We start from the raw sequence: 24410 nt of genomic DNA, 5'->3' as shown, positions 1-24410 counted from the left end.
GTCTTTTTCCTATAGAATTTGGCTGACTGCATCCAGATAGTGTTGATGGTTTTTCTACCCCTATATTTCCTGTAGCTGAATCTAGGGATGCCTAATTAAATTTAGGTTTGACTTCCCACTGTGTCCACACACATATACTACCCCTACCCCTGCCCAAGAAGATTTCTCATGCTTTCTCTTGCGTCATATCAGATGGCACATAATGTCTAACTGTCCCACTCTTAATGATGTTAATTTAAGATTGACCTGAGTTCACTATAAACCATTATAAAGTTCCCAGTCACCTTTTTTCCTAATGTTTTTATCAGACATTGGTGATAGTGGCCTAGATCCATTATTTCATTGGGTATTAAAGTGGTGATTTTTTAATTATTTCATTCTTTCTTTACTTAAACTGCTGAATAAGAAAGATTTAGCCTGATAAACCAGGCTTCCTGACTTTTTTTTTCTATAGTGTAAAATTTGCGTGTTATGTGTATTTGTCTACTCATTTTAAAAAGATGGAAGAAAATATGGCTAAAATGTCAGTAAAAGTATTTTATTTCACATTGAAATGTAAAAGGTAATAACCTTAGTGAAAATCATATAATATTATATTTTAAATGATTCTTTGTTTAAAAATCTGTACTTTCAAACATTAAGCTATCTCTTAATGTTTTATTATAGGCAGTACAAGGACCTGTGGAATATGAGTGATGACAAACCCTTTCTATGCACTGCCCCTGGATGTGGACAGGTAATATATAAGTTACTTTAAATCATTTTATAACTTCTCATTTATTAAACCTGATGATAGTTTATGTTGTCACTAAAAAGATTCTCCTATGATTTTTTTAATAAAATTTTGAAGTTAGAATGTAAAAAATAACCCAGAAAAATTTTGAGAAGAAATTCTTTTTCCTCAATAGCATATTTGAGTTTTTAAAGACACAATCTAATAGGGAGAAAAAAAATTCGAAGTCTTAAAACAGAAAGATGGATACCTAGACAAAATCCAGGGCTTAACAGTATCTTCATTTGACCATTATTTGAAAATCATTGTAAATTACTTAATTGGAAATCAGATACACCTCTTGTTTGAAAATTATTTTACTTACTAAACTCTTATGAAATTAATATTTACTTCTGACAGTATCACTAACACAGTAATGTTCTTAATGTATAACATCTTCAGAGCAGGTATGAAAACATTTGCAGGAAATAATCTTCCTACATTATATCAAAAAATATTTCAATGTTTGTAACAGGCCATTAAATTATTAATCTACTGTTGTAATAATTCTAAATTTAAAATAATTATAGACACCAAGAAATGAAATAATAAACGTAATATGTAGGCAAATTACAGAGTACTTAAATATTCAAACTATAGATCATAAATAAGCATTAGTGTTTCATTGGTTATTTATTTCTAAATATTTTATTTATTTATTTGAGAGAAAGAGAGTGAGAATGTACAAGGTCGGGGGAGAGGGAGAAATAGAGGAAGAGGGAAAGCAAGACTCCCCACTGAGTGGGGAACCCAACTCAGGACTTGATCCCAGGACTCTGGGATCAGGACCTGAGCCAAAGACAGATACTTTACTGACTGAACCACCCAGATGCCCCTTATTTGTTTTCTTTAGTTGGTGTTTTGGATTGAGGTGTAATTGATATACAATGAATTGCATGTATTTATAATGTATAATTTAGTTTTAACATGTATATGCTCATAAAACCATAATCCATAATTAAGATAGAAAACATACTCCTCACCCCAAAAGTTTTGTTATGCCCAGTTGTTATCCCTCCTGCCTTTGTAAACCACTACTCTGCCATATGTCCTTACAGATCAGTTTGCATTTTGTAGGATTTTATATGAATAGAGTTCTATCATATGTACTTTTGTCTGGCTTCTTTTGTTCCTTATAATTAACTTGTAATTTCCCCATGTTATTTGACAAGTAGTTCATTCCTTTTTGTTGAGGAGTAATACTTCACTATTATCCAATTGTGGACATTTCCCTTATTTCCAGTTTTTACTTATTAAAAATAAAGCTGGTATAACTATTTGTGTACAAGTCTTTGGCGTGGATGCATGCTTTCTTTTTTCTTGGGTAAATGCATAGGAATGAAATAAATGGTGGGATCATTTGTTAGATATATGTTTACTTTTTAGAAATTGTCAAACTGTTTCCCGTAATGGATGCATCACTTTACATTTCCACCAAGAGTGTATAAAGAGGTCTTGTGCCATATTTGCCTACGTTTGGTGCTGTCAGTCTTCTAATTTTAGCCATTTTCATTGTGTGTATACTGATATATCATGTGGTTTTAATTTGCATTTCTTTGATGAAAAGATGAGCACTTGTTCATGTGCTGATTGATCATTTGCATTATTTTTTGTGACCTATCTTTTCAAATCTTTTGCTGTTTTTAAAACTCAGATTGTCTTTCTTTTAATTATTAACTTGTAGGAGTTCTTTACATGTCCTGGATACCAGTCCAGTTTCAAAAAGTTCTCCAAGTCTGTGGTTTGCATCTTAATTTTCATGATAAGTGCGTCTGATGAGCAGATCTAATTCTAAAGAAGTCTAATGTATTAATTTTTTTTCTTCTATGGTTATTTTCTGTGACTGTCTAAGAAATCTTTGCCTACCTTTAAGTCACAAAGGCACTCTCCTTGGTTTTATCTGAAAGTTGTTTTTTCATTTAGGCCTCTGTCTCATCTTGAATTACTTTTTGTGTATATATATACTCGTGTGAGGTAGGATTTGAAGCTCATTTTTATCCCATGTGGTTTTTCAGATATTCCACCATCATTTATTGAAAAGATTTTTCTTTCTCCATTAATTTGCTTCAGCTCCTTTATTAAAAATCAAATCATGGTATAAGTGTAGGTCTATTTCTGCGGTTTCTTCTCTGTTCCATTCATCCATCTGTCAGCTTTTATGCTAGTACCACAATGGTTACTCTAGCTATATAGTAATGTTTCCAGTCAGGTGAGGTAATAAGTTTATCAATTTAGTTCTGCTTTTTGAGATTGTTCTGAATAGTCTCTTAATTTTAGTCATTACAGTGAGGATATAGTGGTATCTCATTTTGATCTTAATTTTCATGATATATCCAAAGATGCTGAACCAGGGTAAAGGTAGGAAGTTACCAGGATTGGTGCTATTTTGATAGGTTGGTCAGGGAATGCCTCTGATAAGGTGACATTTGGATTAAGATGTGAAAATGTAGGAGCAGACTTTTGGAGGAAACATTTTTCAGACTGAAGGAACAATAAAGGTTCAAAGGAGGGAATGGTTTCGGTGTGTTTAAAAACAGAAGGACAGCTATTGTGGCTGGAGTATATAGTGACCAACAAAGATAAGGGTAAGAGATTGTCTCGGGTAGAATAAGAGTCCATATCCTGTAAAGCTTTGTAGACTGTGATAAAGTGTGTGGGCTTTATTCACATAAGGTGAGAAGCCATTACTGAACTAAGAGTGGAAATGGAGAGTTAGAAACTGAGACCTGTCAGGCAAGAGGTAATGGTGGCTTTGCTAGGTACTAAGAGTGGACAATATAGAGAAATAGACTGATTTGACATATATTTTGGAGATATATTTGATACTCATTTTTCTATAAATTCAAGAAAGGTTAAAAAAAATACCTCCCAGAATTTTTTGTGAATAATATTTCCTATGAAATTGAAAGTTCAAATAAGAACTGATTTTTAGAATCACCAATTTGATAGTGGTAGTACAAGTTACTTTTTGTCATGAGTATTGACATTATTCTAAATTTGAATTTTAGCTTTAATGCACACAATTGACATAAAATTTCAGGTAGATTTTAAATTTTTTTAAAACTTTGAGAATGTTATTTTGGAGAGAGACCTATAGAAATCAGTGCAAACAAAGAATTTTAACTGTTGACTTTTGCTGTTAAAAATGTTTTTATATGCCTCAGTCACTATTAGGTATTTTACAGAAAGTTCTGTTGATGGATTTGTTTTAAAGTTATGGTCCATTGAATTTGGTGAAAGAGACAAAGCGAGATAATTGAATGAAAGATTATATTGGACCTCTTCTATTTTATTGGTAGTATCTTTGTTTTCAGTGATGCTTTCATTGAAAATTACTTTGGTAGAATGTTTATACATTATAAACTTTTACAAACGAGATATTTTATTTAGTCTAAAGTTTCACTGGAGGTGTGTAAATGTGTGTGTGTTACTTCCTGATGTTGAATAAATTTCCTTCAAACTAGTAAAAGAAGCAGTAAATTGAGCCTGGTGGCTTTATAACTTAGTTGTATCTATTTAGTCTGTTTTGTTTTGTTTTTAATTTTTTTTTTAATTTATTTATGATAGTCACATGGAGAGAGAGAGAGAGAGAGAGGCAGAGACACAGGCAGAGGGAGAAGCAGGCTCCATGCACCGGGAGCCTGATGTGGGATTCGATCCCGGGTCTCCAGGATCGCGCTCTGGGCCAAAGGCAGGCGCTAAACCGCTGCGCCACCCAGGGATCCCTCTATTTAGTCTGTTAAATAGGAAAAAAAATATATGTCATGGATGTGAATGCATGTATTAAATGCAGAATGACTGACTTCTTAGGAAGTTAGTTCTGGTGAGTGTTCAAGCCTTATTTACAGATTTCTCAGATATCAGAGCTTAAATTCATTATAAAAGCGATTGGTTTACCTCCCTCCCATCTGTCAAGTTACCTTCCCTTTTTTTTTTGTTTTTTTTTGTTTTTTGTTTTTTTTTAACTTTTTAAGAGAGATGGTTATTCTGTCCTACCTTTTGACTGCCTTTCCCATTGTTTATTCAACTGTATACTCAGTCTTGTTTAACAAAATACTGTGTACATCTGTAACAGTTGGCATTGGACATGTGCCGTACATTGCCTAGAAGAAATAAATTATGAATTTAATGTATTATTAAAAGTATAGTATCGTTATATTTTTCTACAAAATTTATTTTTAAAATGAACTTTTTAATTTGGCTCAGAAAGCAATTCAAATAGATTCTGCAAAAATTTTATCTTGGCATGTAGCAGTAGCTATTTTATAAGCATTTGTTGAAAAAATAACTTCATTCATTCATTCATATATATATATATATATTTTTTTTTTTTTTTTCCTGGTGACTGGCTTTTGACAAGATGGCCTTTGACTTTTTTAAGTTTCTTGTTACAAGTAAATAAATTAACTCAGTTGACAGCTAAGGTTAAACTCCTCTATTATGAAGTGCCAGTTTCAGTGTATTTTATCCATGTACATCAATAATATATCAAAAATCTCTTAAGTAGTATTTTGGTAAATTTGATCTGTAGATTATATATAAGACTTTGTAAATTCATATTTCTTGCATTCCCTCTTATAATATTCACATGATCCTAAGTGATTTTTTTTTTTTTTAGGGTCCTTATAGCTGTTCCTTTTCACTTAGGATCAATCTTGGTACCATTTTTTACATGTTTTGTACAATTTGTACAATTCTCTATGTGGTTGCTCTTTGATTTTGATATTTGTGGTCAGACCATTCCAAGCAGAGAATAGTAGTAGAATAAATTCCTAGGAGATAATTTTCCGGGTTATCTACTAATTATGACCTCTCCCAAAATGCATTTATTCACAAATGTTCAGTTACTACCTCCTACATTGTTAGGTTCTTTGGACATAAAGTGAATCTGGCTTTAAGATACTTTTAGTGTAGAATTTAATATACATATATTTAAAACTCTAATGGAAACTAATGATTTAATGCCTACATTATTCTGTAAACTCTACACATATGTCCATTCTCTAAGAGCTGTTACTCAACAGTCTTATAAAAGACAACTACTTTTTATTCCAAATTTGGGAGGGATTCTTATAATGATAAAGCAGTAGGAAGATAGCACTTGAGTGGGAAAGAGCTTGATTATTCTAAAATGAACTTTTGTTATCATATTGGTTGTTCTTTCTTTGTTGGATTATAAGAAGCATTTTTTATAATGTGGTAACATAACCTGATTTACGTCTTAATTTTGTCCAGGAATAATATTTCCACAAAAGGAGGAATTTGTTGTTTTTTTTTTTTTTTTTTTTTTTTTTAAGATTTATTTTAAGAGCATGTGCATGAGCTGAGGAAGGGGCAGAGGGCGGGGGAGAAAGAGAGACTCTCAAGCAGACTCACCCCACTGAGCGCGAGCTGTAAGACACGGGATTCAATCTTACGACCCTGAGATTGTGACCTGAGCCAAAATCAAGAGTTGGATACTTAACTGACTGAGCCATGCAGCCACCCCAGGAATCCCATTATGATAGTTTAGGGAGAACCAAGTTCAAATATTTTATAATTTTAACATCCCCATTTATAAAGATGGTAGGGTAGAGAGCTTATATATCTTAATTTGGCATTTTATAATTATTGCTCTGAAATAAAATGTAAGTGCTCCTTATTTTCAGTTATAATTGTTTCTTGGTAAGGAGCATCCTCATAAAAGTTGATGTCCAGACATAATTTTATTTTAAAATGAACTGCTTTGTATTGGTTGCTATTTCTTTGCTGGATTATAACCAAAGCATTTTTTTTTTTAATGTGGTAACATAAAGAACCTGCTTTACTTCTTAATTTGTTCAGGAGTAATATTTTTATGAGAGAACTCTCATTTTAAAAGTGGTAAGTAACTTGAAGTCTGTGTAAATACAGTACTTTCTTCAAAAATCACTGAACCATGAAATATATATTTCTATGACATGGCAAAAAAAAATCACTAGTGGTCTATTTTTAGTGTCCAGATGAAATTTATATGAAGTTTCTTTGCCTCAGGTTTTATTTTTAAATGCTCTTAAATGAGTAATGTGACTTAATAATACATCAGTATTGCTTATTCTTGAGTAATGGGTTTTTCTGATTATTTGAAGTCTTGTATGTTTATCTATACTAACAATAGATTCTTTTATAGTTAACAAACTATTTCATTGTTAATGGTGGTTTTACATGTTGTGGAAATGAATTTCCTTATCATTTTACTTTATTTGATCAAATTGAAAATCTTAACTATATTTTAAAACTTTTTGCCACAGCGTTTTACCAACGAGGATCATTTGGCTGTCCATAAACATAAACATGAGATGACACTGAAATTTGGTCCAGCACGTAATGACAGTGTCATTGTGGCTGGTTAGTATATGCTTTTATTAATAGCTTATATACATATTTCACCTGGAATGTGCACAATTTTTGTGTATTCTCTGTAAATAATATAGTCTGGTGATACTCCAATTACTTCATTTACAGTAAATGTTGGCAACATGTATTTTACCCATTACATTTCCATGTTTCCTTCTGACCATTCATTTCACTTTTCTGTGTGGTTTTCAAATGTAGATTTCAATGTTTTGTGGAAGTTAATTAGAACCCCGGGAGCATTTATAGCATCTCCAAAGTTTACATTTAATTGATAATTGAATTAATGTGATGATTAGTCAATGTTTCTTGTAGATTTTTACACCTGGTTTGCAATGCTGTGGGAAGATAGGAAATGATCAAGCTCCTCCTGTTGGAGAAAGATCAATTAGCAGACTTGTTCACTAGAATTTTGTTTATATTTCTTTTGGGACTAAAACATCTGTGTTAATAAAAATACTCTCAATAAAGGGGCCTAAATTCAGTCAGTGCTTTTTTGTGTGTGTTTGATCCTATGAATATACAGTATCATAAGCAGATGATTATCTTTCATAGTATGTGAAAAGAGAAAATTCATGCTTGTTTATTGTCTTCTCGTGCTTTATATTAGTCGCCCCTTTTTTGATATTTAAATATATATAAACACACATCTATGTATATGGACACATAAAATATGCATAGGTTTACTGCATTTTGTATATTTTATAGGTATTATAAGAAAACGTTTTCTATAAAACTTAATATATTTATATAAATTTCAGAACTTATCATGGCATAACCACAGAGTTACATAAATATTCAAAATCAACCCTAAATATTTTCTCTTCTGAAGTTTGGATTATACTATTTGTAAGTCTGGAAATAATCCTGAAATCTGAGTATTATTAGTATTTTGAAATTATTACCCAACATAATAGATTAAATTGTCATATGCAATGCTTTGGAGAGATAATGAGGCAAAAGGTTTTTCCTGTACTTTCAGTATCATGATTTTTGTAATAAAAAAATTTGAGGGAACAAAAAGTTGGTTATTTGTCAAAAACTAAGAAAAATGAAAGAGCATATTCAGCATATCTTTAATTCCATAAGTAAAAGGAAGCAAAGAAGAATGAGGTATGCATTTCTTTTGAATATTGTACATCAGCTATTAAGAGCTGATACCAAAAAAAAAGCAAAGTAACAACAACCTGGACAGTTCACTCTCCTAGGCATGAGGGTCTTTGCTTGTCTGAAACTTAACTGCCATAGAGCAATTATCTGTAACTTTTCAACTCAAGAATATTTTGAGATTGGCTTATAGAAATTTCCTATTGGTTTACCTTTATTACAGTGAAAAAAAATAGAACACATTCAACACAGCACTTGACGATTTTTTTACTAACGTGTTGAAGTTAGTAATTTAACGTTACTGTATAAGTATAATGCATGATGTGTGTGGTATATATTTGATGATCAATTGCCATAAGCCACTGCATGATTAAGCAATTATGCCTATATTGACTTTTTTTCTCACACCTAGTCATTCCAGTAATCACTGATAACAGTGTTTTATTCATATGTATTTTATTTTTAAGACTTTTCTCTCCCTTTACCACACTAGCCTTTTGTTGAGCTGAGATAGACAAACCCTTTGATTGTGAACAGAAGAGACAAATTTATATTTAATTTACTAATTCAGCTATAATGGATTTAGGCTAATATGTGTACTCTGAACCCTTACTATAATACAATTTTAGAAGTCTTTTGAGAGTTAGTGGGTATGTATGTTATAGACTAATAGGTAAAATGATGACACAAGATAGACCCTTTAGTAATTTAGGTAATACTAATAGTGTTTAAGATAGGCTTACATTATATCCAGTGTGTATGACAAGTAGGTCATTTTAGTGTTAAATATATTTATATGTAATAAGCATATTAGTACTCTACATATATGTGGGGCAAAGATGAAACAATAAGTAATGCCGATTCTGGGGACATAATATTTAACAAATATATGAATTTTAATTTTACAAAATCTTAAACTGGGAATCATCCTTATACTTTTATTTAGCTTAGGCTAGATTCCTGATAAAACCTAACTTGATGCCCTAAAATACATAAAATGTGAATAGAATTTTAATGTGTCCCCAGCTCTGGTCAGTATGAATAAATAGCCTGGAAAGTAATAAGACCAAGGAGAAATCCATAAAAATACTATTTTTCATTCAACATGGATCTTAATTGACATTTATTCCATCACCAGTACATGTGTTAATGTACATTGCATGAGTACATATTCAAGTATAGTTAAAATACTTCACGTTGTGAGAAAATAGAGTTGACTATTCCTCTACTGCCTAGAAATTAAGGTAGAGCATTCCATAAATATGTAACTCTTATATAGCTCCTTGTTCCAACCTTGAAAAATGTATTAAAATAGAAAATTGGCTTCTATGGATAGTGATAAGGAGGATTTTGTTTTGGTTTGTTTTTGTTTTAGGGCTCTTGTTTTAACCTTCTTTTTCTTCCTTGTAGTATTTTGGGCTACCTACTAAAAATTCCATTTTATCTTAAGCTTGCTTTCATAATAGATTATGAACACTAGTGGAAGGGCTGAGCTAGAGTGAATATACATGCTCTTGTCCTAGTTTTCTCCAGACTGCATGTATTTTAAACAATCATAATTTTTAATAATGTAAACTTTTAAAAATTCTTATTGCCTTAATAGTTGATAATAGTTGATCTGAGTAGAAGATGCTTAGGTCACTCTACTCAGAAGGTCTGGACTAAGGAACAGGAAGGACTTTTTTCATACTTCTATGGTTCGTAAAGTTGGAGGAAATATCTTGAATTGCAACAAAAACTTAACCAAATTTTGTTTGCTTTAAAGGAAGAGGTCTTTCCAAAGAGAGAATTAACAGCTGACTGAACCAGTCCTGCTAATTTGTTAACTTACTAGCTATATTTGAGAGTCCTGCATATTTAAATCTATGTGATTGCTTCTGACATTTATTTCAGATCAGACCCCTACACCAACAAGATTCTTGAAAAACTGTGAAGAAGTGGGTTTATTTAATGAGTTGGCAAGTCCATTTGAGAATGAATTCAAGAAAGCCTCAGAAGACGACATTAAAAAAGTATGTTAACCATGAAATTAAAAGAGTACTTCTAACAAAGTAGTAATCATAGCTTATACTTCTTGCTTTCTTACTTTAGATATACTGACTGGCATTTTTGAACTTCTGATATTTTCTTTAATGTTTGCATTTTAGATGCCTCTAGATTTATCCCCTCTTGCAACACCTATCATAAGAAGCAAAATTGAGGAGCCCTCTGTTGTAGAAACAACTCACCAGGATAGTCCTTTACCTCACCCAGAGTCTACTACCAGTGATGAAAAGGTTAGAAATTTGTATTTTGGGTAGAAATGCAAACTTAGTGTAAAAAAAACAGCACCCCCAAGTGAAGTTAAATGTTTCATTTACATAAAATGTTAATGTGATAAGTTATACATAATTGAGTATTAGGTTGTAATAGCCTTATTTGTGAAAGCCTGGGAATACTCAGAAATTTCAGGGAAAGAAAACATCACCTTTATAGATAATTTGTTTTTTATTACATGCAGAAAAATAATAGGGGAAACAGCAGTCATTTTAGATAAAATTTATTTTTTTAAAGGCTACATGAATTTATAAAGTGAAGTTAATTTTTCTGGGTTTTTCTATTTTATTCTTCTCTGCTTTTAAATAGTGACAGCTTTTTATTTACAACTAAAATTCTTGAACCAAGGTTATTTAGGCTTTTTAAGAGCTAAAGGAGTAGTTTACTCATTCTCTACAAGGAATCTTTGGTACTACCAACTAAGATGATGATACTGTCTCTGGTACAAGCCTTTTGTAGATGGTTTAGGGCCTTATTTCTGGATCTTGAATACCTTGGTAACTTGGAACCCCCTGAGCTATAGTGTGTGTTATGTGACTATTACTGTGGGCATTTCTTTTCTTCTTCTTCTTCTTCTTCTTCTTCTTTCTTCTTTCTTCTTTCTTCTTTCTTCTTTCTTCTTTCTTCTTTCTTCTTCTTCTTTCTTTCTTCTTTCTTCTTTCTTTCTTTCTTTCTTTCTTTCTTTCTTTCTTTCTTTCTTCTTTCTTTTTTTTTTTTTTTTTTTTTTTTTAGAGAGGTGGAGAGGGAGAGGAGTGGGGAGGGGCACAGGGAGAGAGAATCTTAAGCAGTCTCCAATCCCAGCACAGAAACCGACACGGAGCTCTATCTCACAACCCTGAGATCATGATCTGAGCTGAAATCTTTAAGAGTTGAATGCTTAACCAGCTGAGCTACCCAGGTCCCCATGGGTATTTCTTGATCACTTTTTGTTCATAAGCATGTATAATGAATACATGGGGTGCTACGTGTGGCACAATTAAGAGGCAATGAATGGCAATTAAGAGGAAATGAACATTTTCCCATGTCATTAGAAAAATTTTTAATAGTTGTACTTTATCATTATCTTAATGTATTATCTTGTTCTTTTTGTATACTATGTTATTCTAAAACTGTAAATGAATTAATGGACTTCTGTCATGACAGGATCTAGAAGTAAGGTAGAAAAAGTAACTTTCTACATAAGAATAAATGCTTTGACCTAAGAGGTTTCGTGCATTGTTATTCTCATTTCCTAATTATAAAGTGAGTTTCATTATAAATACTTTAATACAGAAAAATATGAAGAAGAAAACCAAAATCTTGTTAGCCCATAACTGAGTGATAAGAATTACCAATATTTTGAAACAGTTTTCATAGATACATGCAAATATTATACAAATACACATACATAAGTGAGTAATTAGAAGTCACATATATAAGTGAATATATATGTATATATATGTGAATAATTAAATGGATACAAAGAAAAATTCAAAAACCGTAGTTTACTTTTTTAAAAACGTTTTATTTATTTGAGAGAGAGCACAGCTTGGGGAGTGGCAGAGGGAGAAGCAGACTTCTCGCTGGGCAGTTTACTTTCTAATTTAAAATAACATTAAAAAAATAGGGCAGCCTGGTGGCTCAGCGGTTTACCGCCACCTTCAGCCCAGGGCATGATACTGCGGTTTCAGGATTGAGTCTCACGTCGGGCTCCCTGCGTGGAGCCTGCTTCTCCCTCTGCCTGTGTCTCTGCCTCTCTCTTTCTCTGTGTCTCTCATAAATAAATAAAATCTTTAAAAATAAATAAATAAAATAAAATAACATTAAAAATATTTTTATAGGCAGCCTGATCCTAGTTTACTTTTGTAGTATAATGAACACTTTCCCATGTCATTAGAAAAATTTTTAATGGTTGCACTTTATCATTATCTTAATGTATTATCCTGTTCTTTTTGGACATAAAGATTGTTTCCACATAATCACAGTTAATAGAAAATGCTGTTAATTCTGTGATATAAATATCCTTTTTCTAAAGAGCTTTCCAGTTCCTCCACACTCAACAGTTTTTCCCTCTTCATTGCTATTTTAGATCTTTCTAGGGTAATCCTTCTTCCTGCATTCCTGTCTATAGGTCTATAGCCTCTCTCTGGACAGGGCATAGTTGTGCCAACTTGTAAAAGTCTGTTCTGGGCCGCCTTCTCTTGTCTTTCTCACTTTTCGTCCTAGGTGATCTCATCTACACCCATAAATTTTAAAAAACAGCTACATGCTGTTGACTCTCAAACTTATGTCAACCAAGATATCTTCTGGATTTCCATACTCATTTACAGCTCCCATCTTGACATTTCTTTTTCTATGTCTAATAGACCTATTAAATTTAATATATCTAAGTCAGAGCTCTTGATTCTTTCCATAGTTTTCTCTAGCTCAGTAAATTTTCTCTCCATCCCATCTGGTTGCTCAAACCAAGAATCCTTAGTGCTGTCTCTCTCTCTCTCTCTCTCTCTTTCTTTCTTCTTTCTTTCTTTCTTTCTTTCTTTCTTTCTTTCTTTCTTTCTTTCTTTCTTTCTTTCTTTCTTTCTTTCTTTCTTTTTTTTAAGATTTTATTTGTTTGAGAAAGCACAAGTGGGGGAAGAAGGGGAGGAATGAGCAGACTCCTCATTGAGTGGAGAGCCTGATGCAGGGCATAATTCCAGGACCCCCAGATCATGACAGAAGCCAAAGTCAGATGCTCAACCAACTGAGCCACTCAAGGGCCTCCCTTCTTTTTCTTTACACCAAAGCAACAGCAAATCTTCTTAGACATCAGATATACCTTCTGAAATATCCTCAATTTATCTTCAGTCTTCAGTGTTAACACCTTACTCCAAGCCATCATCATCTTTTACTTGGATTAGTAACAATTATCTTCTAATTGGATTTGCTGCTTCCATCTCCAATATTCTATAGATGGCTTTGTTTTTAACACATTATAGTCACTTTTCTGCTTAAAATCTTTCAGTGGTTTGCCATTACATTTAAGATAACTAAATATTCTTAAGGGTGCCTAGGTGGTACAGTCTGCTGGATGTCCAGCTCTTGGTTTAGGCTCATCTCAGGATCATAGGATCAAGTCCAGTATTGGGCTCTGCAGTCAGCTTAGAGTCTGCTGAAGATTCTCTCTCCCTCTCCCTCTGCACCTCCCATTCATGGGTGCATTCTCTCTCTCTCAAATAAATCTTTAAAAGAAAAAAAAGACTAATACTCCTTTCTTAAGTCCTCGTTGATCTGAGCTTATCTGCTCATCCAGCCTTCACCTCATGCCACTGTGTTACATTCATCAAATATTCTAAGTTATTTCCTACCTCGAAGACATTACTCTTAGTACTGCTTCCCTCTCCCTCTCGCTTGTTATTTTTTCAGTATCCATTCATTCAGCACCATTTTTTTTTGCAAAGAAGCTCACCTTACTTGCTCTCTGAAGTAGCCAACTCTAACCTTCCCTCAGTTAATCTTTCATAATTTATTATGCTGTAGTATTACTCTGTAACATATTATTATCTGAAATTTTCTTCTTATTTATTGTCTCTTCCCCTAGCCCTTTGAAGGTATGCTATAAATTCTCAAACCTGTTGAATAAATGAAGTTCCAATAGTTCTAGTTGATCTTTCTTCCAAGGGGCTTAATAAGATTTGGTAATAGGCAGCATAAAGACCAATTCAAAGAACACAATAGACCCAATTTTTACTCTAACTAGTTAAGAAGTTCTATGTAAAGCCCTTAATCTCTTCCTAATCTGTGAAACTGGGGGGAAAAACCATCTTTAAGGTCCTGACTAACTCGCAGATTCTGTGTTTTCCTCTAATTAATTAATTTTTAAAGATTTTATTTATTCATGAGCAGCAGAGAGAAAGGCAGATAGACAGGCAGAGGGAGAAGCAGGCTCCATGCAGGGAGCCCAACATAGGACTCGATTCCAGGTCTCCAGGATTATGCCCTGGGCCAAAGGCGGCGCTAAACCACTGAGCCACCCAGGTTGCCCTGTGTTTTCCTTTAATTTAGAAAGATTTCACTCTAGTAATTATTTATTTTACATTCAGGATGTTAATCAGTATTCCTTGCCCTTTTGACATTGGGAAATTATCAGGAGTGGGGGATAGTAATAGCTACCTGAAATTAACAAACATTTGTATTGTGTTAAAATTTTTTTAACCGTTTCTATTACTGAATTTGTATCAACCATAAACCCAGTCTCCCTGGACCTGTTTCCTGTTTTTACAGTATAATGATGAAGTAGGACTAGGCAATCTCTCTGGATTTTAAGCTCTACAATTCCATGAGAATAAATTATATTTTTACTTTTCACAGAAATTCTCATGGAATCGTAGCCAAGTTGCCCAGCCTATTTCTGGATTGATAGGAAAACAAGTTGTACTGGAAAAAAAAAAAAAAAAAAAAAAAAAAAACCACTCTGATGTCTTTAAATTAAAATATGAACGTTGCATTTGAAAAGCTTTATAGCTACTTCCAAAATTTTCTTTATATTATATTTAAGTTATTTAAATAAAGTTAACATGAAATTACTTTGGGGGAGGATATTTATCCTGTGGACACTTTTCAAAGTGTGTTATATTCTGTTCACTCTAACGTCATGGATTGACTTACATTTTTAAATCCTACTCTTTCTCTATCTCATTAAATAGGAGGTACCATTGGCACAAACTGCACAGCCCACATCAGCTATTGTTCGTCCAGCATCATTACAGGTTCCCAACGTGCTGCTTACAAGTTCTGACTCAAGTGTAATTATTCAGCAAGCAGTACCTTCACCAACCTCAAGTACTGTAATCACCCAGGCACCATCCTCCAACAGACCAATCGTGTAAGTGATGATTTGGGCTAGTCATTAAACTGTTTATGAATTAAGTTTTTCTTAAGACATTTAATTATTCAAATTGTAGCCTTAGGGGTATGTGTGGGTATGTGTTAATCATATTCTGCATGCTTTGATTTTTGGAAAGTATTTGGGTTGTCTTTTTTTCTTCATATTATCTAATAGATTAGAAAACAAATATATAAAATTTAATTGGGGGAGGGGGGGAACATCAGAGAGAGGAGGAGAGAATCTAAACTCTCACAACCCTGAGATGACCTGAGCCAAAATCTAGGAGTCAGACACTTAACAAAATGAGCCACTCAGGCACCCCAACTAAAATTTAGTTTTAAAAACAAATCAACTTTATGAATTTAAGGCGGTCTCTTATTTTTAGTTCTTAACACATATCCCTCGAGCTTTCTTTGTTTTGTTATTAAGATTTTATTTTTAAGTAATGTTGACATTCAGTGTGGGGCTCAAACTCATAATCCCATGATCAAGAGTTGGCATGCTCCACCAACTGGGCCAGTCAGGTGCCCCTCAAGAGCTTCTGATAAGAATTTTTCTCATTTAACATTGGAGCTTGTCCTAAGTAAATCCATTAACTTTTCCTATTTTTCCCCTGTTGTTTTTCCACACTGCTTTATGTATTATACATTTAAGATGCAATTAAAAATAGTAAAAATTTGCAATTTGCTTTGTGATGGTTAGAAAATATTTTTAAAATATATTTTTAAAAAATAGTAAAAATACTCATATTTTTAGAGATGACTAATAAGGATTTCTTATCTTTAATTTTCCTTCTTCTGTTTTTCTTAGTCCTGTACCAGGCCCATTTCCTCTTCTGTTGCATCTTCCTAATGGACAGACCATGCCTGTTGCTATTCCTGCATCAATTACAAGTTCTAATGTGCATGTTCCAGCTGCAGTCCCAGTAAGTTTGAGATTTAGACTAAATCTTTTCTTCATACCAAACTGATCTTTGTAATCAGAAAATACACTTTCGGAAGCTTGATTGGTTTATGAAACTGAATCCAACAAAATACTTAGTAGTAGTTAGTAGTATTTACTCCCCTTTTAGTGGTAGCATATACCAGTAAAGGGAAACATAATTGACTAGAAAATGTTTTTCTATCTTCCAAAAAATTTTTTTCCTTCAATTGTTAATATTAAGAAATTTATCCTTATTTAACCCATTTCAATTTGACTAGTTCATAGAATTAAAATATTAACACATAGTTCTATTCTTTAGGAAGATATTTATACTAGAACACATGTCCAGTAACTCCATGATACTTCGATTATTGTAGGAATTGTTTATAAGAACACTCTCTGAACTTTTATGGTCAAGTTGGGTTTACAGAATTCCTTTGCTGGCCCAGGCATGTGGAAATCTAAACAGTCTAAAACAGTAGATAGTCCTTCAGTTTGCTAATGCAAATGTCTCAGAGAAATTGACCATTTGAAGGGTAAATCAGCATGTCAGATCCAAAAGAGAAGTCTCTTGAGCATGTTAAATATAAATATATAAATTTTGAAAGTCATAGGCAAGTTAAACACCTACTTGTAATACTTAATAATATAGAGAATATTTAAATGCACATTCTTTTGAGTAAGAAATACTTTTTCTTTTCTCACTTTTCATATAACAATTTTATTCAAACTCTTCTTCAAATGTGTCTTCAGTGTTCAGGTTTTCATCATTAAGATCACTTTTTAGGGCAGCCCTGGTGGTCCAGCGGTTTGGTGCCGCCTGCAGCCCGGGGTGTGATCCTGGAGACCCGGGATCGAGTCCCACGTCGGCTCCCTGCATGGAGCCTGCTTCTCCCTCTGCCTGTGTCTCTGCCTCTCTCTGTGTATCTCTCATGAATAAATGAATAAAATCTTAAAAAAAAAAAAAAAAGCACTTTTTAAAACACCTACCACAGTTTTTTCAAAACACTTTTTGTTTTCACCTAAGTAATTTCAACATAACACTTTCTGAATGTATATCTTCCTAGAAATCTTACCCAAGCCCTAATACTCCTTCATATGATAAAAAGAAATTTTTTTTTTACCTTACAGATATTTATTTCTGATCAGTACAATATAATCATTTATTGTATAGCTTAAAAAAATTTTTTTTCAAGATTTTATTTGAGAGAGGGAGCAGAAACAAGAGCAGGGAGATGGGCAGAGGCAGAGGGAGAAGCAGGTTTCCCACTGAGCAGGGAGCCCGATGTGGGGCTGGATCCCAGGACCTGTGGGATCATGACCTGAGCTGAAGGCAGACGCTTAACTGACTGAGCCACCCAGGTGCCTTTGAAAATTATTTTTAAAAGTCTATTTACAATAACTTCCAACATTTTGGTGAGATTATACCCCCAGGAAAATTATTAAAATTAATATGAAATATTTTTTATTAATACATTCTTCCAAGTGGCCTTGCTAAGTATTGAAAATTAGCACTGATTGGCATAATTATAAGATGAGGTATCATCTTCAGACAGAACCTTGCTGTTCAAAATGCATTATTTGAGTGACTTTATAAGGACTCAGATATTAGGTGACTACTTCCTATTTTTCTAGGATATTTTTGAAGGGGGAAACATTCTTGCCCTTGAATTTCAGATTATATAGTTACCCTGTTAAATATAATTATGATAAAACTAAAATGCAAGGAGAGCTACTGTAGCTATATAATAACTAATTACCAATGTTAATATTAGTTTTTTTAAAAAGGTATGCAAAATGAAAAAAATCTGTTCCACATTATTTCTAGAGAAATTATTTGAGGTAACCAGGTTCTTTCTTTGTCATTATGTGCATATTTATATACAAACGAACCTTTCTTTATGTATTTTAGAAACTGAATTAGAAGAGCAAAATTCATTGTGAAGTTATTTGCCTACTTGTCACAAGTTTTGACATTTTTTCCTTTCACATTCAAAATGTCAGTATGACAGATCTTTGGGAAATTTTGCATCAGTTTAAAAATTGAGTTTCTGTAAGAAGAAACTATTTAAAAAAAGACATTGAAAATTAGAGATTGGAGAAGCAAGTGTCTCAGAAATTGACAAGTTTTAAAGGATAAATCAGGACAGAAGATCAATAAAGATTTACACCTTTCTGGTTCTGAACTCTCAAATTTTTATAGCCATTGTGCAGATATAGGACAATCATTTTGAATATACTCTCTAGCAATTATTTTTCAATATATTTTAGCTTGTTCGACCAGTCACCATGGTGCCTAGTGTTCCAGGAATTCCAGGTCCTTCCTCCCCTCAACCAGTACAGTCAGAAGCAAAAATGGTAAGCAAGATTTACTTGTTCTGTACATTTCTTGAGCCTGTTTTGAATTAGTTTTTCCATTAAAGCCTGCTTCAAATATACAAGATAGATCACATTTTATAAAATTTGGAATGCATCACACTTTAGAAGAACCAGAAAATGTAGAGACTAGTTAGTGGTACCTTAAATGGATGGATTTGGGAGTAAAGTTCTAGCTCTTGTAATTGGTTTGGTTTTTGGCTGTAGCTTTTTAAACAAAATCTCCTCCTGGTGGTGGCTGGGAATATTACAGCTCAAACTAGATGTAATCATCTGAAGGCAGTACAGATGGTTTTATAAACAGTGACACAAATTATAGAACAATGTTAAGAATTCTGAAATCATATACAAGTTAGCAAATGTTACACATAATATACAAAGAAAAAACATAGTTTTTTCTTTTTTTAAAGATTTTATTTATTCATGAGAGACACAGAGGCAGACATAGGCAGAGGGAGGAGAGGTAGGCTCCATGCAGGAGCCCGATGTGGGACTTGATCCGGGAACTCAGGGATCATCACATCCTGAGCTGAAGGCACTCAACCACTGAGCAACCCAGGCATCCCAAAAACACCATAGTTTGGGGTTGTGTATTGACACTAAGAAATTGGTGTTGTTTAAGGGATGAGCTATAGATTAGGAGTCAGGAGACGTGTTTTAATTTTAATCCTAACTCTGCTATTTACTACTCTTAAGCCATTTTGACTTTGAGGAGACTGTTTCCTTATCTGTAAGATAAAGAGATTAAACTTTGATTTTTAGAGTTTCTCTTAGATTCCATAAACGTGCTAAATTCCTTGGTAAAAAACCTAAAGGTGCTGTTGATTTTTTTTTTTTTTTTTTTTTTTTAATCCATGTAATTCTCCCTTCTATATCCTAACTTACCTTAGGGCTAATTCTTAACATCAATTAATAACTCTACATTCTTAGAAAATCAGTAGTTATTAGACACCTGTTGTCTATGGGCACTGTAATAACAATATAAAATTACATGTTTAAAAGCCATTATATAATATATTGCAAAGCTTTAAGTTTTTACCTCTGTTTTCCATTATTGCAAATAATCAGTTTGAAATTGGCATGTGATGACTTTGCCAGTAAAACTTACACACACCATCTAAATGAACAGTGGTTGAAAAGTATGAAAATTAGCTGGTCCTTGATTAGGGGGAGAGAACTTTTGAAAACCCAAAAGGGAATTTTTTTTTTTTTTTTTTTGCATAACAGCATGTTTGGCTCAAAGCTTTGGAAATACAAGATGAATCCTCTTCACTTGATAGCAAAACAGCTTCACGGGGAATGTTTTTTACATTTCCTACTATAGACATACTGTACTAGTGAAAAATTCAATTAGTGAGAACTGAGTGGAGTAGTAGGAATTAAAGAGATCTGTTGTACACCGCATCTAAAAATATATTTACATATTCAGTGGACTTTTTTTTTTTTTGGACTTTTTTTCCTAACAAATTAATTCAAAAGGAACAATTCAAATTTAAAGAAATACTTTTGGCTATAAGAAGAGTAGGCCATATTTGTAGAAACTATTACATTTAATACTTCCTTGAGTAACTTTTAGGTCATCAGGAAATTAAGAAGAATAAAAATGTTTTATGTGCTTATATGGTAGAAAAAAAATCAAAGCTACAACTTTAATAAATTTATATATGGAAAACAATCATTGGTTGAAGGCCCAAAAAATAGCATGGGGAGTCACAGATTGCCACACTTAAATTTAACAATCCAATTAAATTTATTAGAATTTTGCTAATGTTAAAATAGCCATATTTAGGTGATGGCCTGTTTTAATTGAAGTGGTAAATAAGATTGTCCTTTTTAATTAAATAGAAAGACTCAGAAATTAGTCTTTCCTTCCCCCCCCCTCCCCCAACTTTCCATTATGGAAAATTTCAAACATATACAAAGTAAACAGTATGGTATAATGAGCCCTCATGTACCCATCTCCAACTTCAATTATTAGGAATATAACTGCCATTCTTATTTTATCTATGCCTCAGACCGTTCCCTACCCAACTCCATTCTTCTTTTTCTTTCCTTTTTTCTTTTTTTCTTTTTTTTCAAAGATTTTATTTATTTGTGAGAGAGAGAGAGAGGGAGACTGATGTGGGACTCGATCCCAGGACTTTAGAATCACGCCCTGGGCCAAAGGCAGGCACTAAACCACTGAGTCAGCCAGGCGTTCCCTCCATTATTCTTTTAATAGGCCTTTCTTAATGTAAAATTTATATACGTTGAAATGAACCAACTTTAATTTTGATATATAAGTGCATTAATGTAACTCACACTACTATCATGGTATAGAAGATTAACATCTACCCAGGAAGTTTATTTTCCTCCCTAGTCAGTACAACGTCCCAATTGTTCTGATCTTTGTCGCCAGCAATTGATTCCTTTTGTATGAAATTCTAGAGCTAATATATACTCTTCTGTCCAGCCAACCATATGTCTATGGGACTTACCCATGTTGTTGAATATATCATTGTTTACTTCTTTTTATTGCTGAGTAATACTCCATTGTGCAAATATACCACAATTTCTTTATCCATTCTCTTGTTGATGGACACTTGAATGGTTTTCAGTGTTGAGCTTTATGAACAAAGAGGCTATACACATTCTTGTATAACTCTTAATGTGGATGTTTATTTTCATTTGGTATGTCTACTGAAGAGTGCAATTGCTGAGTAAGAGGATAGTTACACATTTAACTTCGTAAGAAAACTGCCAGATCCTTTGCCAGACATCTACATTCTCACAAGTAGAGTATGGGAATTCAAGTTGATCCCACATTTTTGCCAGCATTTGGTTTTATCTGTCATTTTAATTGTAGACATTTTTAGGAGTTTATAGCAATATCATATGGTTTTAATTTGCATTTCTGATTTTTCCAGATGCTTTTTGTGATATCTTACTGCTGATTTTTTAAATTGGGTTGTCTCTTGTTATCATGTTATAGGAATTCTTTAGATATAATAAATACAAAACTTTTGTGACATACAGATATTTTCTCTTAGTCTGTAGCCTGCCTTTATTTTTCTTAATAATATATTTGTACTATCACTGATTGCTACTTTTATCTCTAATACTTACTTTCTCTTAATCAGGTTTAATTTGCCTATGTTTTTTGGCTTAAAGTGGAAGCTTAGATTTTTTTGATTAGATCTATTTACCTTTCCTATATAGGCACTTAAAGCTATAAATTTTTCTATTCACAAATTTTGATTTGCTGTATTTCATTATCTTCTAATATGTGATTTCTTCTTTGAGCTATGGGTTATAAAAAAGTATATTGTATAATTTCCAAATATCTGGAGACTTTTTTTTTATCTTACTGATTTCTGTTTTAATTACATCGTGATTTGGGAACTTAACCACCTTTGGTATACTTGATTGCCCTGTTTTCTAATATATCATACCTGTTTGGCTCATTTCTATCCAGGTAACATGAACTGGTAACAATTTTGTTACCAATTTGTTACCAATTGCCTGGTATGCTAAGGGAATTCTGATTAATTGGGTTTTTTTTGGTGGTGGTTATACAGAAATTACTGTACATTTCACCTTTGGTTTTATATTTTTATCAAATATTACTAGTCTATTTTCTCTATCTTAGTAACATAAAATGAACATTGTTGACTATTTAAGAATTTTCATTGCTTGCATGCCATCATCAACTATACTTACATATTGTTATAAATACAAAACCAGTCTAGCAACATTAGGAAATAAACTGAAAATAGTTTGGTTATTGTATTTTGATTCACGTTCATATATTTGGTCTCAGCCTCTATAACAATTATTTCTTTCTATTGTTATTTATTTAACAAACATTTCTTAGGTACTAAAAAACTTAGTTTAAATTTAAACTTAGCAGTTTAAATTTAAATTTTGAAAATTTTCTTGCAAATGATTCTGGTGAACATAGAAAGTCTTCTTACCTTTTAAGGCCATTACTTATATTTTTCAACAGTTAGGATTATATCATATCAATGAGATTTTTTATTTCTGGGTTTTGGTGCCCATGTGCATAAAAACCATTATGCAGGGACTACTTTTTTTTTTTTTTTTTTTTTTTGAGGTTTTATTTATTCACGAGAGCACGGGGCGGGGGGGAGGCGGCAGAGGCACAAGGCAGAGGGAGAAGCAGGCTCCATGCAGGGAGCCCGATGTGGGACTCGATCCTGGGACTCGAGGATCACCCCTGGGCCGAAGGCAGGCACTAAACCCCTGCACCACCCAGGGATCCACGGAGGGACTACTTTTTTTTTTTTTTTTTTTTTTTTTTGGAGGGACTACTTAAAAAAAAAAAAAATTAGATTTATTAAAGTTACAAATTCCAAAATTTAATTCTTCCCTGAATTCTCAAGGCCAGTTTACAAATCCAATTATATAATGATTGCTTTTAAAGGTCTTCAAATACAATTAATCTAAAACATTCTAAACTTCATTTGAGACTTGATAAATCCTATAGGTAACTCAGTTGTCTAACAAACTTCCCTAAGTATTTTAATAACTTCAAAGGTTAATTAAACTTATAGTGAGGTTTGGTTTTCCTAAACTGTCTAGTATTAGAAGATTGGTAAAGCTTTTAGCTTTTTTAGCTTTTCCAACTGACAAGACTAAACTGATCTCTTAAACATTTTAAATTGAAATTCAAACGTAACCTGTTAAACTCTGTGGCAAGTTATTTTAATTACTTTTAGGACATAAAATACCAAATAGCTACAGTTTTTTTCTAAATTAAAATGTCAGTGTCATTAATTTACAGTATTAAGTTCCTGTGGGCTAAAAAAAGACTTACCAAATGAGGAAATAATTGTATCATCCCTGAAGAAAGTTGAGACTCGGTTCAGATCCCAGTGTATGTGTAGGTTTTTTAATGACCTACGCAGGACTAGATAAATGATCACAGGACATGACTGTTCTCCATCAATGATAAGACTCCAAATCCATACTCTCCAAATGAGTGGTTTCCATCCAGCTCATATCTCTTAGATTCATGTTACACGTTAAATAATTTTTCTCTTTGTCAGTCTGCTTGCTACCCTTCCTCAGTAAAACTTAAAAATTTTTTCTTTCGTGCTTCAGTTGGATTTTGCTTTGTTGTTTTCAAATCTTTGAAAATTATTTAAACATCCTTCTTACTTGATTCTTCGTCTCTCCTAAGGATTTATTTGACCTATGTCATCATAATCTCTCAATGCCATGCTAAATAGTATACTAGTGATTCTGCTAAAATGACATGTGGTTCCGAAGATGTCATATACAAACCTAATGGTAACCACAAATCAAAAACCAGTAATAGATTGGAAAAAAAAGAAATCCAAGTATATCATTAAAGAAAGCCAACTTAGGGTGAGAGAAGAGAGCAAGGGAGAAAGAAACAAGATCTACAAAAACAAAACAAATGACAGAAGGCCAGTAAATACCTAATTACCTATCAGTAATTACTCTGAATGTAAATGGACTAAACGCTCCAATCAAAAGAAATAGGGTGACAGAATGGATAAAAAAACAAGACAAATGTGGCTTTGAATGACACATTAGACCGTATGTTTTAATAGGCATATTCAAAATATTCCTTCTTAAAATAGCAGAATACAAACTTTTCAAGTACACTTGGAGCAGAATAGATCATATATTAGGTCACAAAATAAGTCTCAACAAATTCAAAAAGTTCAGTTA

The 24410-nt window shown here is 32.8% G+C and overlaps 1 protein-coding gene and 1 long non-coding RNA gene across 21 annotated transcripts in view; one reads left to right on the top strand and one right to left on the bottom strand.

The window, feature by feature from the left end:
* ATF2 (activating transcription factor 2) overlaps positions 1–24410 on the top strand; it is an 84973-nt gene that overhangs the window by 31531 nt on the left and 29032 nt on the right. For 11 of the 15 annotated variants that reach the window (XM_038584916.1, XM_038584915.1, XM_038584910.1 and 8 more), the window contains 7 exons: positions 667–736; positions 7042–7138; positions 10145–10263; positions 10399–10527; positions 15229–15407; positions 16221–16335; positions 18606–18692. In XM_038584916.1, the coding sequence (XP_038440844.1) occupies positions 667–736; positions 7042–7138; positions 10145–10263; positions 10399–10527; positions 15229–15407; positions 16221–16335; positions 18606–18692 (796 nt within the window). The remainder of the gene's footprint in view (positions 1–666; positions 737–7041; positions 7139–10144; positions 10264–10398; positions 10528–15228; positions 15408–16220; positions 16336–18605; positions 18693–24410) is intronic. The other 4 variants (XM_038584917.1, XM_038584919.1, XM_038584918.1 and 1 more) reach the window with 1 other exon arrangement.
* The window catches only part of LOC102155817, a 102405-nt gene that overhangs the window by 66412 nt on the left and 11583 nt on the right, over positions 1–24410 (bottom strand). For 4 of the 6 annotated variants that reach the window (XR_005384759.1, XR_005384757.1, XR_005384758.1 and 1 more), the window contains exon 2: positions 4769–4875. The exons of 1 other annotated variant lie outside the window; for it this stretch is intronic. This is a non-coding gene — a long non-coding RNA (uncharacterized LOC102155817). Of the gene's footprint in view, positions 1–4768; positions 4876–6148; positions 6207–24410 lie in introns of all 6 variants that reach the window. One more of the 6 variants, XR_005384761.1, reaches the window with a different exon arrangement.

This window comes from Canis lupus, chromosome 36, assembly GCF_011100685.1.
Source record: "Canis lupus familiaris isolate Mischka breed German Shepherd chromosome 36, alternate assembly UU_Cfam_GSD_1.0, whole genome shotgun sequence".
NCBI lineage: Eukaryota > Metazoa > Chordata > Mammalia > Carnivora > Canidae > Canis > Canis lupus.
The sequence above is the reverse complement of the archived record's forward strand: the minus strand, read 5'-3'. Positions and strand labels throughout refer to the sequence as shown.